This window comes from Bos indicus x Bos taurus, chromosome X (assembly GCF_003369695.1).
Source record: "Bos indicus x Bos taurus breed Angus x Brahman F1 hybrid chromosome X, Bos_hybrid_MaternalHap_v2.0, whole genome shotgun sequence".
Classification (NCBI taxonomy): Eukaryota; Metazoa; Chordata; class Mammalia; order Artiodactyla; family Bovidae; genus Bos; species Bos indicus x Bos taurus.
Genome location: NC_040105.1, coordinates 77,140,134 through 77,157,803, shown reverse-complemented (window position 1 = coordinate 77,157,803; position 17,670 = coordinate 77,140,134). Strand labels below are relative to the sequence as shown.

General features: G+C 37.0%; 1 protein-coding gene across 4 annotated transcripts in view; it reads right to left on the bottom strand.

The window, feature by feature from the left end:
- The window catches only part of APOOL (apolipoprotein O like), a 105,013-nt gene that overhangs the window by 28,175 nt on the left and 59,168 nt on the right, over window positions 1-17,670 (bottom strand). For all 4 annotated transcript variants that reach the window (XM_027533864.1, XM_027533866.1, XM_027533867.1 and 1 more), the window contains one exon: window positions 718-837. In XM_027533864.1, the coding sequence (XP_027389665.1) occupies window positions 718-837 (120 nt within the window). The remainder of the gene's footprint in view (window positions 1-717; window positions 838-17,670) is intronic.

Here is a 17,670-nt window from a genome sequence, read left to right as displayed (position 1 = left end):
TGAACATTTTACTTAGTCAAATAAGGAACAATGCGGAAGTAACCTCAGAACTTCATGTAAAAACTCAAACAATGTTTTGTACATGCCATGTGACATAAATGCTTGTTGAACTTCTTTAATCTACGCAGTAGTGGTAGAATACATTATATATGGCCACAAATTTTTTGCTGCTACTCATACTGAGAGATGGTATCTAATTCCTCTCTCATAAAGACTGTGTTGGCCTTAGTGACTTTATTTAACAACAAAGTATTGTACAAGTAACCTTCCCAGACATCTTAAGATAGGTTGGTGAATTGTGACTAGAGCTTCTTGTAACATTTTCTCTAGAAGCCCTGAACTGTACATATAAGTTATCTGACTACCTGAGGCTGGGTATAGATGCTTCAGTCAACATTCCCAGCTGAGCCCAGCCTTCTAGCCATCTGTGACAAGGTACCAGCAATGAGAATGAAGTTGTCTTGGACCCTCTAGATCAATCCCTTCACCTGACGAATATCACTGAGTGACCTTTGTCAATAACATATGTGACAGAAGAATCAGCTATCTGAAGTATGATTAAATTTCTGACTTACAAAATCATGAGTTAGAATAGTTACCATTTTAAACCATTAAGTTTTGGGGAAGTTTGTTACACATCAGTGGATAACTGAAACAACTGTTATGTAAGACAAATGAGAACCCTCTGATATTAAACCACTATCAGAATTCACTTACCTTGCACCAGCCAATATAACGACTGGTTGTAGTGCGAATGGATGCAAAGCCCATTTGTAAATGACCAGGCTGCTCTTCAACATATTTAGACTGGAGTGGTGGTGCAGTATATATGGGGAGCTAGAAGGGAAAAAGTTCATGTCAAAAATATAAAATAGCTGGACTTCTTTTTTCTAGCATATTGCAGGATAAGAATCCTTACCAACCTTGCTACTGAAAACAACTGAAAAATACTGATAAAATATATTTTGCATGTGTGCTAGGTCATTTCAGTCACGTCCAACTCTTTGTGACCCTATGGACTATGTAGCCCTCCAGGCTCCTCCAGGCAAGAATACTGGAGTGGGTTGTCATGCCCTCCTCCAGGGGATCTTCCTGACCCAGGGATCAAATCTGCATCTCTTATGTCTCCTGCATTGGCAGGCAAGTTCTTTACCACTAACGCCACCTGGGAAGACCAAAATATGTTGTAAACCATCTTAAATGCAGGAATAACCTGGTAACGTGTTTATAAAGACTATTCAAAAGCCAGACATTAAGTGAAAGCAAAAATGCAGAGATGAACAACAAAACCAGCTTTTACCTTGATGTCATTTGCTGTGAAACAGATGGTTATTGGAGTATGGATTCAGAAAACAAAACCCAGAATGAGCTTCAGGTGGGCAATCTTACTGGAGACTACTTAAAAACTGGTATCTCAAGGTGCTGCATCCCAAATTAAGGTTGAGCTAGAAATAAACATTTCACTGTAAGGGACTGTTAAGATAACTGATTGTCTCAAAGATTGGTCACTGAATAGAGAAGAAAGAACATTTCCTAAGAATTGGCAATCACAAGTGAGAACTCATAAACTACAGCACAAAACTATCTCAATAATTTAAGAAATCTCAAATCAATTATACATGTAGTGTGCTCCCAGGCTGGTATACCCCACAGATATGTGGCAGATGCAAATGAACAGATCCTCTCTGGAGGAAGCTATGCAGACTTCAAAGAATTACAACAGATAAAGTTCTATGAAATATGAAACCACAATTTTGAAAAATTTAAAAAATTCAAAGAAGCAAAATTAGAAAAAAATAGAAAGGATCTTGACAAGAGCTAGCAGAAACAACAAAGAGCAGAATCAGAGCCGCAAAAATGTCAACACTAGAACACATGATATCAAATACATGTATTTTTTGTTGTTGTTGACAATGAGGGCTACTCCATTTCTTCTAAGGGGATCCTTGCCCACAATAGTAGATATAATGGTCATCTGAATTAAATTTGCCCATTCCTGTTCATTTTAGTTCACTGATTCCTAAAATGTTGATGTTCACTCTTGCCATCTCCTCTTTGACCATGTCCAATTTACCTTGCTTCATGAACCTAACATTCCAGGTTCCTATGTACCATTTTTTGTCTACAGGATTGGAATTTACTTTCAACACCATACCCATTCATACCTGATCATCATTTCTGCTTTAGCTCAGACAATTCATTCTTTCTAGAGCTATTTCTCTGCTCTTCCCCAGTAGCATATTGTACACCTACCAACTTGGGGTTCTCATCGTCCAGAATCATATATTTTTCCCTTTTCATAGGTTCATGGGTTCTCAAGGCAACAATACTGAAGTGGTTTGCCATTCCCTTCTCCACTGGACAACATTTTTCCAGAACTCTCAACCATGACCCATCCGTATTTGGTGACAAGATTCCAAAATGCAGTACATGGGTACAATCTCAAAAATGACAGAATAATCTCAGCTTGTTCACAAGGCAAACCATTCAATATCACAGTAATCCAAATCTATGCCTCAACCACTAATGCTGAAGAAGCTGAAGTTGTATGGTTATATGAAGACCTAACCTAGAACTAACATAAAAAAAAAAAAAAAAAAAAGATGTCCTTTTCACAATAGGGGATTGGAATGCAAAAGTAGGAAGTCAAGAGTTACCTGGAGTAATAGGCAAGTTTGGCCTTGGGAGTACAAAATGAACTAGAGCAAAGGCTAATAGAGTTTTGCTACAAGAACACAATGATCATAGCAAACACTTCTTCAAACAACTCAAGAGATGACTCTACACATGGACATCATCAGATGGTCAATACCAAAATCAGATTATATTCTTTGAAGCCAAAGATGGAGAAGCAAAAACAAGACCACTAGCTGACTGGCTCAGATCATGAGCTCCTTATTGAAAAATTCAGGCTTAAATTGAAGAAAGTAGAGAAAATCACTAGATCATTCAGGTATGACCTAAATCAAATTCTTTATGATTATTCAGTGGGGATGACAAATAGATTCAAGGTATTAGATCTGATAAGAGGGGTTCATAACATTGTACAAGAGGTGGTGACCAAAATCATCCCACAGAAAAAGAAATGCAAGAAGGCAAAATGGTTGTCTGAGGAGGTCTTACAAACAGCTGAGAAAAGAAGAAAAGCTGAAGGCAAATTAGAAAGGGAAAAACATACCGAACTGAATGCAGAGTTCCAGAGAGTAGAAAGGAGAGGTAAGAAAGCCTTCCTAAGCTAACAATGAAAAGAATAGGCGAAAACAATAGAATGGGAAAGACTAGATATCTCAAGAAAATTGGAGATATCAAGGGAATATTTCATGAAAAGGTGGGCACTACAAAGGACAGAAATGGTAAGGACTTAACAGAAGCAGAAGAGATTAAGAAGACGTAGCAAAAATACACAGAAGAACTATATAAAAGCCTTAAGACCTGCATAACCATGATGTTGTGATCACTCACCTAGAGCCAGACATCCTAGAACATGAAGTCAAGGGGCCTTAGGAAGCATTACTACAAACAAAGCTAGTGAGGGTGATGAAATTCCAGCAGAACTATTTAAAATCCTAAAAGATGATGCTGTTAAAGTGCTGCACTCAATATGCCATTAAATTTTGAAAACTCCTCAATGGCTATAGGACTGGAAAAGGTCTGTTTTCATTCCAATCTTAAAGACAGACAATGCCAAAGAATGCTCAAACTATCATACAACTGCATTAATTTCACATGCTAGCAAGGTAATGCTCAAAATCCTTCAACCTAGACTTCAGCAGTATATGAACTGAAAAATTTCATATGTATAAGCTAGATTTAGAAAAGGCAGAAGAATCAGAACCCAAATTGCTGACATCTGTTGGATCATAGGAAAAGCAAGAGAATTCCAGAAAAATATCTAATTCTGCTTTATTGACTATGCCAAAGCCTTTAATTGTGTGGATCACAACTGCGGAAAATTCTTAAAGAGATGGGAATACCAGACCACCTTACCGGTCTCCTCAGAAACCTGTATGCAGGTCAAAAAGCAATAGTTACTACTGGACATAGAACATGGACTGGTTCAAAATTGGGAAAGGAGTATGTCATGGCTGTATATTGTTATATTGCTTATTTAACTTATATGCAGATTACATCATATGAAATGCCAGGCTGGATGAATCATGAGCTGTAACCAAGTTTGCCAGGAGAAATATCAAAAATCTCAGATATGCAGATGATACCATTATAATGGCAGAAATCAAAGAGGAACTAAAAAACCTCTTGATGAGGTTCAAAGAAAAGAGTTAAAAAGATAGCTTAAAATTCAACATTCAAAAAACTAATTTCACGGCATGGCAGGCATCTGGTCCCTTTCAGTTCAGTTCAGTTCAGTCGCTCAGTCATGTCCGACTCTTTGCGACCCCATGAACTGCAGCACACCAGGCCTCCCTGTCCATCACCAACTCCCAGAGTCTACCCATATACATGTCCATCAGTCGGTCATGCCATCCAACCATCTCATCCTCTGTCAGCCCCTTCTACTCCTGCCCTCAATCTTTCCCAGCATCAGGGTCTTTTCAAATGAGTCAGCTCTTCACATCAGGTGACCAAAGTATTGGGGTTTCAGCTTCAACATCAGTCCTTCCAATGAACACCCAGGACTGATCTCCCCCAGGATGGACTGGTTGGATCTCCTTGCAGTCCAAGGGACTCTCAAGAGTCTTCTCCAACACCACAGTTCAAAAGCATCAAGTCTTCGGCACACAGCTTCCTTTATAGTCCAACTCTCACATCCATACATGACCACTGGAAAAACCATAGCCTTGAATAGATGGACCTTTGTTGGCAAAGTAATGTCTCTGCTTTTGAATATGCTGTCTAGGTTGGTCATAACTTTTCTTCCAAGGAGTAAGTGTCTTTTAATTTCATGGCTGCAATCACCATCTGCAGTGATTTTGGAGCCCCAAAAAATAAAGTCAGCCACTGTTTCCCCATCTATTTGCCATGAAGTGATGGGACCAGATGCCATGATCTTAATGAATTTTTCTGAATGTTGAGCTTTAAGCCAACTTTTTCACTCTCCTCTTTCACTTTCATCAAGAGGCTCTTTAGTTCTTCACTTTCTGCCATAAGGGTGGTGTTATCTGCATATCTGAGGTTATTGATATTTCTCCCAGCAATCTTGATTCTCATGGCAAATGGATGAGGAAAAAGTGGAAAAGTGGCAGATTATATTTTCTTATGCTCGAAAATCACTGTGAATGGTGACCATAGCCATGAAATTAAAAGACACCTGCTCCTTGGAAGAAAAGCTATGACAAACCTAGACATTAAAAAGCAGAGACATCACTTTGCTGACAAAGGTCCATATAGTTCAAGCTATGGTTTTTCAAGTATTCATGTACAGATGGGAGAGTTGTACCATAAAGAAGGCTTAGTGCCAAATAATTGTTTTTATTTTTTAAATTGTGGTGCTGGAGAAGACTCCTGAGAGTACCTCAGAGCGCAAGGACATCAAACCAGTCAACCCTGAAGGAAATCAACCCTGAATATTCATTGGAAGTACTGATGCTTAAGCTGAAGCTCTGATATTTTGGCCACCTGATGAGAGGAGCCGACTCATTGGAAAAGACCCTGATGCTGGGAAAGACTGAGGGCAGGAGAAGAAGGGGTGACAGAGAATGAGATGGTTGGATGGCATCACCGACTCTATGGACATGAGCTTGAGCAAACTCCAGGAGATGGAGTGAAGGACAGTGAAATCTGGTGTGCTCCATTCCTTGCAGTCGCAACGAGTTGGATAGAATTCAGTGACTGAACAACAACAACATATGTTTTATATTTAGAGAAATAAAAGGGGAAATTTGAGTTTAAAGCTAGAGACTACTGAAAGGTTGTTATTGAATCACGTGAAGACACCGGGATTCTTGGCCCCAGGAGGAGAAGAATTCAATCTAGGGCCAGAGACGAGGCTTGATCGTTCAGCGCTTTTGTGTACTAAAGTTCTTTTAAAGTATGAAGGAGATAGAGAAAGCTTCTGACATAGGCATCAGAAGGGGGCAGAAAGAGTACCCGCTTGCTAGTGTTAGCAATGAAGTTATATACTCTCCAATGAATCCAAAGAATGTCTGGAGGTTATAAAGACCTCACCAGACCTACTCCCATAATTTACATTTTAAGATAACAGAATTGGCCAGAAGGTTTAATCCAGAGACTGTCCTCAGGTAGGATACATTATTGTTATATAATCCTAGGGAATGTAGAGAAGGAAAAAAAGTTTGTCCTTTCTTCCTCCTTGAGAATTCCAGACCCCTCTCTCCTTGGGGACCCCTAGACACCTTATCAACCTGCCTAGGAAATGACTCTATCACTACAAAAATTACCAAAGCTAATGAAAATAAAGTGAAAGAGAACTAACTTCTAGAACTGGAGATTAAAACTTAAAGAACTCAGTCGATAAGTTTTCATAGATCAGAAACAGTTTAGAGCTGCTGACGGATTTTGTGAATTAGTAGTCCTGAGAGAAATTGTTATGCAAAGAAATGAAAAAAAAATATGAAAGTGGTATGTACAATAGATTGAGAACTATCAACTTAGGTCTAATCAGAGTTCCAAAAGAAAGGAGAACGATTGGGGCAGAAGTAATATTTAAAGAGAATAGTTAAGATTTTTCCAGAACTTACAAACACTTGACAAGTTCAGAAATGCAACATATCCCAAACAGGATAAATAAAAAGTGGTCCACAACTAGACAAATGATAGTGAAACTCCATAATGCCAAGAAAAAGAGGGGGTATTAAAAAGAAAACCAGATAGAAAAAACAGATTACCTTCAAATGAATAAAAATTAGATAAAATTCTGAAAAACAACATTGGAAAGCATAATATCTTCAATGTGCTAAAAAAGTAACTCTACTGAGAATTATATATTCAGTAGAATATCTTTGTTTCAAAAATGAGGGGAGAAGTAAGGACACATTCAGACAGACAAAATCCAAGATAGTTTGAAACAAAATGATGTTCAGTGGGAAATTTCGAATCATGTACTTAAGGTAGAAGAAAAATGTTCCCATTGAGAAGGTCTGTGATAGAAGAAAGAATCATTAGCAAAGAAAGTTGTAGATACATGAGTAAAACTGAAACAATGAAAATATACCATAATAATTGTATGCATGTATTTAAAAAATAGAACTATATCCCTGAAGGTAGTATAAATTAGGAAAGGCTTCTCAGGTGGTGCAGTGGTCAAGAATCCACCTGCCAATGCAGGAGATGAGGGTTAAATCCCTGGGTCAGGAAGATCTCCTAGAGCAGAAAATGGCAACCCACTCCAGTATTCTTGCCTGAAAAATTCCATGGACAGAGGAGCCTGGCAGGCTACAGTTCATGGGGTCTCAAATAGTCAGACATGACTGAGCGCGCGCACACACACACACACACACACATGTAAATTAGGAAGGGATGACAGAAATTAAAATGTTCTCAGTTTCTAGTATTGTTTGGATGGGGGAGGTGAATATAATGATGAGACTGAAATGATTGAGTGTTACTCAGCCATTAAAAAGAATACATTTGAATCAGTTCTAATGAGGTGGATGAAACTGGAGCCTATTATACAGAGTGAAGTAAGCCAGAAAGAAAAACACCAATACAGTATACTAACGCATATATATGGAATTTAGAAAGATGGTAACAATAACCCTGTATACAAGACAGCAAAAGAGACACTGATTTATAGAACAGTCTTTTGGACTCTGTGGGAAAGGGAGAGGGTGGGATGATTTGGGAGAATGGCATTGAAACATGTATAATATCATATAAGAAACGAGTTGCCAGTCCAGGTTCGATGCACGATACTGGATGCTTGGGGCTGGTGCACTGGGACAACCCAGAGGTATGGTACGGGGAGGGAGGAGGGAGGAGGGTTCAGGATGGGGAACACACGTATACGTGTGGCAGATGCATGTTGATATATGGCAAAATCAATACAATATTGTAAAGTTAAAAAGTAAAATAAAATAAAAACAAATGAACACAGGTTAAAATTTCTAGAGTGACCAATAAAGAAAATAAAAAGAAGGTAGAATCAACAAATTCTGTTATAGAAAAAATTAAGTGTAAACATAAAGCAAAGAAATAAGAAGAGGTAACAAAACCCACAAAAACTTGATATAAAAAATTCCAAAGATATTAAAAATTATAGTAAATGCAAATGGATAAAAATGATCTAGTTAAAAGTCAAAGACAAAAAGAGTGTATTTACAAAATACAGTCACATGCTTTTTATATGAGACATTCCTAAAACAACTACTTAGAAAAGTCAGGGGAAAAACAGGAATAAAAAATACATATTGGGCAAATAGCCACCAAAAGAAAGGTACTATAAGTTATATGAATATTAGGATAAATAGATTTTAAGACAAAAACCACTACTAGAGATAAAGTGCCTATATTAAGGCCAAAAGTTTAAATAAGAGAGATTACTTTCTTAAACTTGTATGAATCTATTAATATATTCTCAAAATTAATGAAACAAGGAAAAACAGACAAAATCACCATCACAGAGGGAGTTTAACTTATCATCTATGATGGGTTATCAAAAGAAGATTTAAAAAATAGTAATGAGCAGAAATGGGCAAATGACAACCTGTGGACCAGTCACCTGTTTATGTAACTCAAATTTTACTGAATCACAGCTATACTCATTCATTAATACATTGTCTGTGGCTGCTTTTGTGCTACAACAATAATTAAGAAGGTGTGACAGAGATGCGTATGTTTAAAATATTTACTATAAGGCTTTTTAAAGAAAAAAACTCTATTGACTCCTGGTACAGAAAAATATAATCAATAAGCTTGGTCTCATGGACACATGTAACACAAAGAATTGAACAACTGTAAAATACATAATATTTTCAAGCACAAATGAAAATATATAAAAATTGAGCACACCCTGTGCCATTTCAGGAACTGAAACTCTCAGGAAGTTTCAAAGGACTAATATACAGAATATGCTAACACAAAATTCCAACAGCTTAATCTTACTTAATGGTAAGAGACTGATTGTTTATTCCCTTACATCAGCAACATAAAAAATGCCACTCTTACTACTTCTAGTCAACATTTTACTGGAGGTTCTAGTCAGTGCATTCAGGCAAGAATAAGAAATAGAAGACAATAAACCTGAAAGGAATAAATAAAACTCTCTCTATTCACAGATGACATGATCTTGTACACAGAAAATCCTAACAAACCCAGCATAATCCCTAAACAAATAAATTATACAAGGTTGCAGGATAAAATATCAATGCACAAAAATCAACTATATTGTTATATACTAGCAATAAATGATCTGAAAATGAAATTAAGAAAGCAATTCCATTTAAAACATCAAAAAATAAAATCCTTAGGAATAAATTTAACAAAGAAGTGTAAGACTTATACACCAAAACCTGTAAAAAATGTTGAAAGAAATAGAGAAGATGTAAATAAATAAAAGGCATCACAGATATCCCATGTTCTTGGATTAGAAAGTTAATATTGTTAAAATGGCAATTACTTCCCAAATTGATCCACAGATTCACTTTGAAAATTCCAATTGCCTTTTTTCCCCATAAAAAGAAAAATTTGATGCTAAATTCATACAGATGTGAAAGGAACCCAGAATAGCCAAAACAATCTTGAAAAAGAAGAAAAATGTTAGAAGACACATACTCCCCAATTTAAACTTGTTACAAAATAATAGTGTGTTATAGCTATAGGGATAGACATATATACAAATGGAATAGAATTTTGAGTCTAGAAATAAACCCATGCATTTATAGTCAACTGATTTTCAACAAAAGAACAAAGAAAATTCAATGGAGTAAAAATAGTATTTTCTATAAATAGTACATGGACACCTGCAAACTCACAAAAGGACAAAGTTGGATCCTAACATCATGCCACAGACAAAAAAATTAATGCAAAATGGATCATGTAAAAAACTATAAGAGCTAAAACTATAAAACTCTTAAAAGAAAACATAAAGGTGAATCTTCATGATTTTGGGTTAAGCAATGATTTCTTGTATACAACATTAGAAGCACTAGCAACAAAACTAAAAAAATAAAAATAAGTTGGACTTCATCAAAATTAAAAACTTGTGTTGCAAATGATATCAATATAGTAAAAGGACAAACCATAGACAATACTTACAAATCATATGTCTCATAAAGAACTTGTATCTAGAATATATAAACTATATATATTTTGAACTTGCAATTCAGCAATAAAAAGGCTAATTACCCAATTTAAAAAATGACAAAGAATCTGAATAGACAATTCTTCAAAGATGTACAAATTATCAGCAAGCAGATGACAAAATGCTTGACATTATTACTTATTACAGAAATGCAAATCAAATCCCCACTAGGATGGCTACAATCAAAAAAAACATACAATAACAAGGACTGGTAAATAAGTGGAAAAAGTGGAACCTTAATACACTGCAGGTGAGAAGATAAAATGGTGTAGTTGCTTTGGAAAACAGCCTGGCACTTCCTCAAAAAGTGAAAGCTGATTTACTATATGGACCAGAAATTCCATTCCTAGGTCTATACCCAAGAGAAATGAAAGTAAATGTTGACACAAAATTTATACACCAAAGGTCATAGCAGCATCAGCCATAATAGTCTCAAAGTGGAAATAACCCAAATATCTATCAGCTGATACATGGACAAATATTTGCTGTATTTACAGAATGAAGTATTCAGTTCAGTCGCTCAGTCGTGTCTGACTCTGCGACCCCATGAATCACAGCATGCCAGGCCTCCCTGTCCATCATCAACTCCCCGAGTTCACTCAGACTCACCTCCATCGAGTCAGTGATGCCATCCAGCCATCTCATCCTCTGTCGTCCCCTTCTCCTCCTGCCCCCAATCCCTCCCAGCATCAGAGTCTTTTCCAATGAGTCAACTCTTCGCATGAGGTGGCCAAAGTACTGGAGTTTCAGCTTTAGCATCATTCTTTCCAAAGAAATCCCAGGGCTGATCTCCTTCAGAATGGACTGGTTGCATCTCCTTGCAGTCCAAGGGACTCTCAAGAGTCTTCTCTAACACCACAGTTCAAAAGCATCAATTCTTCAGTGCTCAGCCTTCTTCACAGTCCAACTCTCACATCCATACACGACCACAGGAAAAACCATAGCCTTGACTAGACGAACCTTTGTTGGCAAAGTAATGTCTCTGCTTTTCAATATGCTATCTAGGTTGGTCATAACTTTTCTTCCAAGGAGTAAGCTATTACTCATCAATAAAAAGAAACTACATAATGATACATTCTATAACGTGGATGAAACTTGAAAACATTTTGGAAATTGAAAGAAACCAGTAACAAAAGGTCATATATTATGACCTTTAGAATCATATAATTCTATTTATATGACATGTCTGGCATCGGCATTGATCTACTTTCATCAGAAAGTAGATTAGACCAGGGGCTTGGGAAAGAGTGAAATTGAAGTGATGATAATGGGTATAGGGTTTCTTTTTGTAGTGATGAATTTTTTCCCCCTAAAATTAGCAGTAAGGGGATTTCCAAGATGGCAGAGGAGAAGACGGATGTGAAGTTCATCTGCCCCTACAAACACATCAAGAATACATCTACATATGGAATAGTTCTCACAGAGCACCTGATGAACACTAGCAGAGGACCTTGGACACCTAAAGGACAAGAAAGATCCCCACGTAACTGGGCAGGACAAAAGAAAGAAGAGAAAAGGAAGAGAGGAAGCAGGATGGGACCTGAGTCCCTGGTGGGGAGCTGGAGGTGAGGAGAAGCTCCAACATCTGGGGAAGCCCCTTTATCAGCAAGGAGATCAGATGGGACAGAAGGGGAGATTTGGGGTCTTGGAGGAGAGGTCAGCAATTGGTCAGTGGCAGGGAGGACAGAGGGAGACCTACAGAGGGTTTGTCCCACAGCACTGTGCACATCAGTCTGAGATGGGTGTCCTGGGGCTAGGTTCTGTAACGTGGGGTTTGGAAAGCAGACTAAAGGAGGATATTGCTGCTGGCTATGAGAAGACAGCATGAGGGGATGAGGGTGAGGAGCTCTGAAACCAGGAATGCCTGTGGAGAAAGCCATGACCACTATAGAGGCAAAGTGCCACTGTTGAGTGACGCTCAGTTGTGCCCGACTCTTTGCAACCTCATGTACTATACAGTCCATGGAATTCTCCAGATCAGAATGCTGGAGTGAGTAGCCTTTTCCTTCTCCAGGGGGTCTTCCCAACCCAGGGATCAAACCCAGGTCTCCCGCATTGAACACAGATTCTTCACCAACTGAGCCGCAAGGGAAGCCCAAGAATACTAGAGTGAGCAGCCTTTCCCTTCTTCCCAGGAAGATCCAGTGGATCTTCCTGACCCAGGAATCGAACTGGGGTCTCCTGCATTGGAGGTGGATTCTTTACCAACTGAGATATTAGGGAAGTCCAAGATGAAGTAGGAGAAAGACAAATTTATGGTATCACTTATATGTGGAATCTAAATAAGGGTACAAATGAGCTTATCTACAGAACAGAAATAGAGTTACAGATATAGCAAACAAACTGATGGTTACAGAGGGGGAGGGGGGAGGAATAAATCGAGAGATTAGGATTTACATATACAAAATGTGCATGTGTATGTGTGTGCTAAGTTGTTTCAGTCATGTCCAACTCTTTGCAACCGCATGAACTGTAGCCCACCAGGCTCCCTGGGATTCTCCAGGCAAGAATACTGGAGTGGGGTACCATGCCCTCCTCCAGGGGATCTTCCCAACCCAGGGATCAAACCTACCTCTCTTATGTCTCCTGCATTGGCAGGTGGGTCCCTTGCCCCTAGTGCTACCTGAGAAGCCCACATATACACATTACTATATATAAAATAGATAACTAATAAGGATCTGCTATATACTGCTGGGAACTGCTGGGAACTCTGGCCTATATGGGGACGAAAAACTCTAAAAAAATAGTTGATATATGTATATATAAAACTGATTCACTTTACAGTACATCTGAAACTAACATATTGTAAATCAACTATATTCCAATGAAAATTAAAAAAAAATATTAGAATTAAATCTAAATATACTAAAACCCAATTATTTCTAAAAAATAAATAAAACATGAATAAATGCTTATGACTTGATTAGGCAAAATTTTCTTAGACATGACATCAAAATCATAACCCATAAATTCAAGAACTGACAGATTAGATTTTATAAAAATCAAAATCTTCTGTTCCTGAAAAGACACTGTTAAAATGAGGTAGTGTATGCAGAACAATGACCCCCACCCCAAAACCTCTTAATCCTTGGAAGCCATGAATATGTTATGTTACAATAAATGAGAGTTAAAGTTGCATATATAACTAACATTAATCATTTAACCTTAAGAGAGGAAGATTTTCCTGGATTATCTGGGTGGGTTCAAAATAATCTTAAGACATTAAAAGTAGAAGGGGCACATGGAAGGGTAATGTCAGGGGGAGATGTGACTGTAGAAGAATGGTCAGTATGCTGTGACACGAGAACGACGTACACTATTTATCCTGGCTCTGAAAATGCATAGTTTTGGAAGTTTTGGCCACAGCAATCAGAGCAGAAAAAGAAATAAAAGGAATCCAGATCGGAAAAGAAGAATTAAAACTCTCACTCTTTGCAGATGACCTGATCCTCTACATACAAAACCCTAAAGACTCCACTAGAAAATTACTAGAGCTACTCAATGAATATAGTAAAGTTACAGGATATAAAATTAACACACAGAAATCCCTTGCATTCCTATACACTAACAATGAGAAAGCAGAAAGAGAAATTAAGGAAACAATTCCATTCACCACTGCAATGAAAAGAATAAAATAATTAGGAATATATTTACCTAAAGAAACAAAAGACCTATTTATAGCAAACTATAAAACACTGGTGAAAGAAATCAAAGAGGACACAAATAGATGGAGAAATATACAATGTTCATGGATCGGAAGAATCAATATAGTGAAAAGGAGTATACTACCTAAAACAATCTAAGATTCAATGCAATCCCTATCAAGCTACCAACGGTATTTTTCACAGAACTAGAACAAAAAATTTCACAATTTGTATGGAAATACAGAAAACCTCAAATAGCCAAAGCAATCTTGAGAAAAAAGAATGGAACTGGAGGCATCAACCTGCCTGACTTCAGTCTCTACTACAAAGCCACAGTTATCAAGACAGTATGGTCCTGGCACAAAGACAGAAATATAGATCAGTGGAACAAAATAGAAAGCCCAGAGATAAATCCACGCACCATTGGACAACTTATCTTTGACAAAGGAAGCAAGAATATACAATGGAGAAAAGACAACCTCTTTATCAAGTGGTGCTGGGAAAACTGGTCAACCACCTGTCAAAGAATGAAACTAGAACACTTTCTAACACCATACACAAAAATAAACTCAAAATGGATTAAAGATCTAAATGTAAGATCAGAAACTATGAAACTCCTAGAGGAAAACATAGGCAAAACACTCTCTGACATAAACCACAGCAGGATTCTCTATGAGCCACCTCCCAGAATATTGGAAATAAAAGCAAAAATAAACAAATGGGCTCTAATTAAAATTAAAAGCTTTTGAACAACAAAGGAAACTATACGCAAGGTGAAAAGGCAGCCTTCAGAATGGGAGAAAATAATAACAAATGAAGCAAGTGATAAAGAATTAACCGCAAAAATATACAAATAACTCCTGCAGCTCAATTCCAGAAAAATAAATGACCCAATCAAAAAGTGTGCCAAATAATTAAACAGACATTTCTCCAAAGAAGACATACAGATGGCTAACAAACACATGAAAAGATGGTCAACATCACTCATTATCAGAGAAATGAAAATCAAAACCACAGTGAGGTACCATTAAACCCTCTTACACTGTTGGTGGGACTTCAAACTAGTATAGCCACTATGGAGAACAGTGTGGAGATTCCTTAAAAAACTGGAAATAGAACTGCCATATGACCAGCAATCCCACTGTTGGGCATACACACTGAGGAAACCAGAATCGAAAGAGACACGTGTACCCCAATGTTCATCACAGCACTGTTTATAATAACCAGGACATGGAAGCAACCTAGATATCCATCAGCAGATGAATGGAGAAGTAAGCTGTGGTACATACACACAATAGAGTATTACTCAGCTATTAAAAAGAATACATTTGAATCAGTTTTAATGAGGTGGATGAAACTGAAGCCTATTATACAGAGTGAAGTAAGCCAGAAAGAAAAACACTAATACAGTATCCTAACACATATATATGAAATTTATTTTTTTATTTTTTAAATTTTATTTTACTTTTAAACTTTACATAATTGTATTAGTTTTGCCAAATATCAAAATGAATCCACCACAGGTATACATGTGTTCCCCATCCTGAACCCTCCTCCCTCCTCCCTCCCCATACCATCCCTCTGGGTCATCCCAGTGCTCTAGCCCCAAGCATCCAGTATCATGCGTCGAACCTGGACTGGCATCTCGTTTCATACATGATATTTTACATGTTTCAATGCCATTCTCCCAAATCTTCCCACCCTCTCCCTCTCCCACAGAGTCCATAAGACTGTTCTATACATCAGTGTCTCTTTTGCTGTCTCGTACACAGGGTTATTGTTACCATCTTTCTAAATTCCATATATATGCGTTAGTATACTGTATTGGTGTTTTTCCTTCTGGCTTACTTCACTCTGTATAATAGGCTCCAGTTTCATCCACCTCATTAGAACTGATTCAAATGTATTCTTTTTTAATGGCTGAGTAATACTCCATTGTGTATATGTACCCTTTGTGTCAGGGTGGGAACCAGACACTGAAGAGACCAGCAAACAGAAGAAGCTATAACAGAGGGAAACGCCCTGGAAGCTACAGGCAATACATGAAAACCCTGTGGTTACTACGGACTACATAGGAAGGGGCCTATAGATCTTGAGAAATATTAAGTCGGACCAAGGAACTAGCCAAAAATGAACTGAACCCACAATGGAGTATATATGAAATTTAGAAAGAAGGTAACGATAACCCTGTATGTGAGACAGCAAAAGAGACACAGATGTATAGAACAGTCTTTTGGACTCTGTGGGAGAGGGAGAGGGTGGGATGATATGGGAGAATGGCATTGAAACATGTAAAATACATTTGTGAAACAAAGTGCCAGTACAGGCTTGATGCATGATAAGGGTGCTTAAGGCTGGTGCACTGGGATGACCCAGAGGGGTAGGATGGGGAGGGAGGTGAGAAGGGGGTTCAGGATGGGGAACACATGTACACTCATGGTGGATTCAAGTCAATGTATGGCAAAACCAATACAATATTGTAAAGTAAAATTAATTAATTAATTAAAAAAATAAAACATTTTGCTTGCATTAAAAAAAAAAAAAAGAAAATGAATGAAATGGCCATAAGCCAAGGGAAGTCTCTAAAGCTGAAAAAAAGAAGAAAGTGGATTCTCTCAAGATGCTCCAGAAACAAATGCAACCCTGCCAACACCTTGACTTTAGTCCAGTATAGTTGTATTAGAATTCTATCTTAATAAAAACTACAAGATAATAAAATTGTGCTGTGTAAAATCACTAATTTCCTGGTAGTCTTTTACAGAAGCAATGAAAAAGTAATATATAAAGAAGAGATAAGTCACAGTTTAGGAGAAAATATGTGCATATCACATACCTAATATAGGGCTGAAAGTCCAGAATATATAAACAATTTTAAAGCTCAATAATAACAAACTAAACAAATAACCTAATAAAAATGGCCCAAACATTTTAACAGATTATTCACAAAAGAAGAATGGCAAATAAACACATGAAAATATGCTCAAGATATTAGTTAGTAGAAAAATACAAGTGCAATGTTATGCCTGTATTTAACCACTAGAATAACTAATATATATATAATGATGTTCAACTTCATCAATAACATGGAAATGAAAATGAAAACCACAGTGAGAAAGTATTTCAATTCCACCTATTTGGCAAAGTCTGACAATATCAAGTTGACAAGAATATGGAGCAACCTTGAATTGGGCTATATACATACAATGAAATATTATAAATTAAGGGGAAATGTATAAATTACAGCTACATGGAAAAATCTGGATGAATCTCAGAAATGTTGAGAATAAAAAAGTATTTGTAGAGCAAAAGAGGAAAATTAGAGAAAATTATATGCAGGTATATTTCCATCAACATATAGTTCAAAAACTTATAAAACCAAAAACATTGTTTAGTAATACTGACATACAAGGTAAAGGTAAAAAGTAAACAAAGGAAGCAATAATCCAAATTCAGGATAGGGTAATGGTTATCTCTGTATGGATAGGGAATGCTGTAAGAACAAAGGGATTTTATTTTGTTTTTCCTTTAAACTAGATGGTAGGTATATGGTTGTTCATCATGTTATTTTTATATCTTTCATAAACTGATTAGTCTTTTAATTCTAATCCATATTCAATAAAAACAAATATAAAACATAAAAGAATTATGAAAAACTTAATGAGGTAAGGACTTAGTCTCTTCAAAGTTACATATTATCTGCTTTATATTCAGGGTGTATCATCTTTCCTTAAGATTTGAGAAAGACATATTTGGGAAGAATCAAGTTTACCAATCAACAGCAAGGGAACTAGATTATTAATAGCTTTA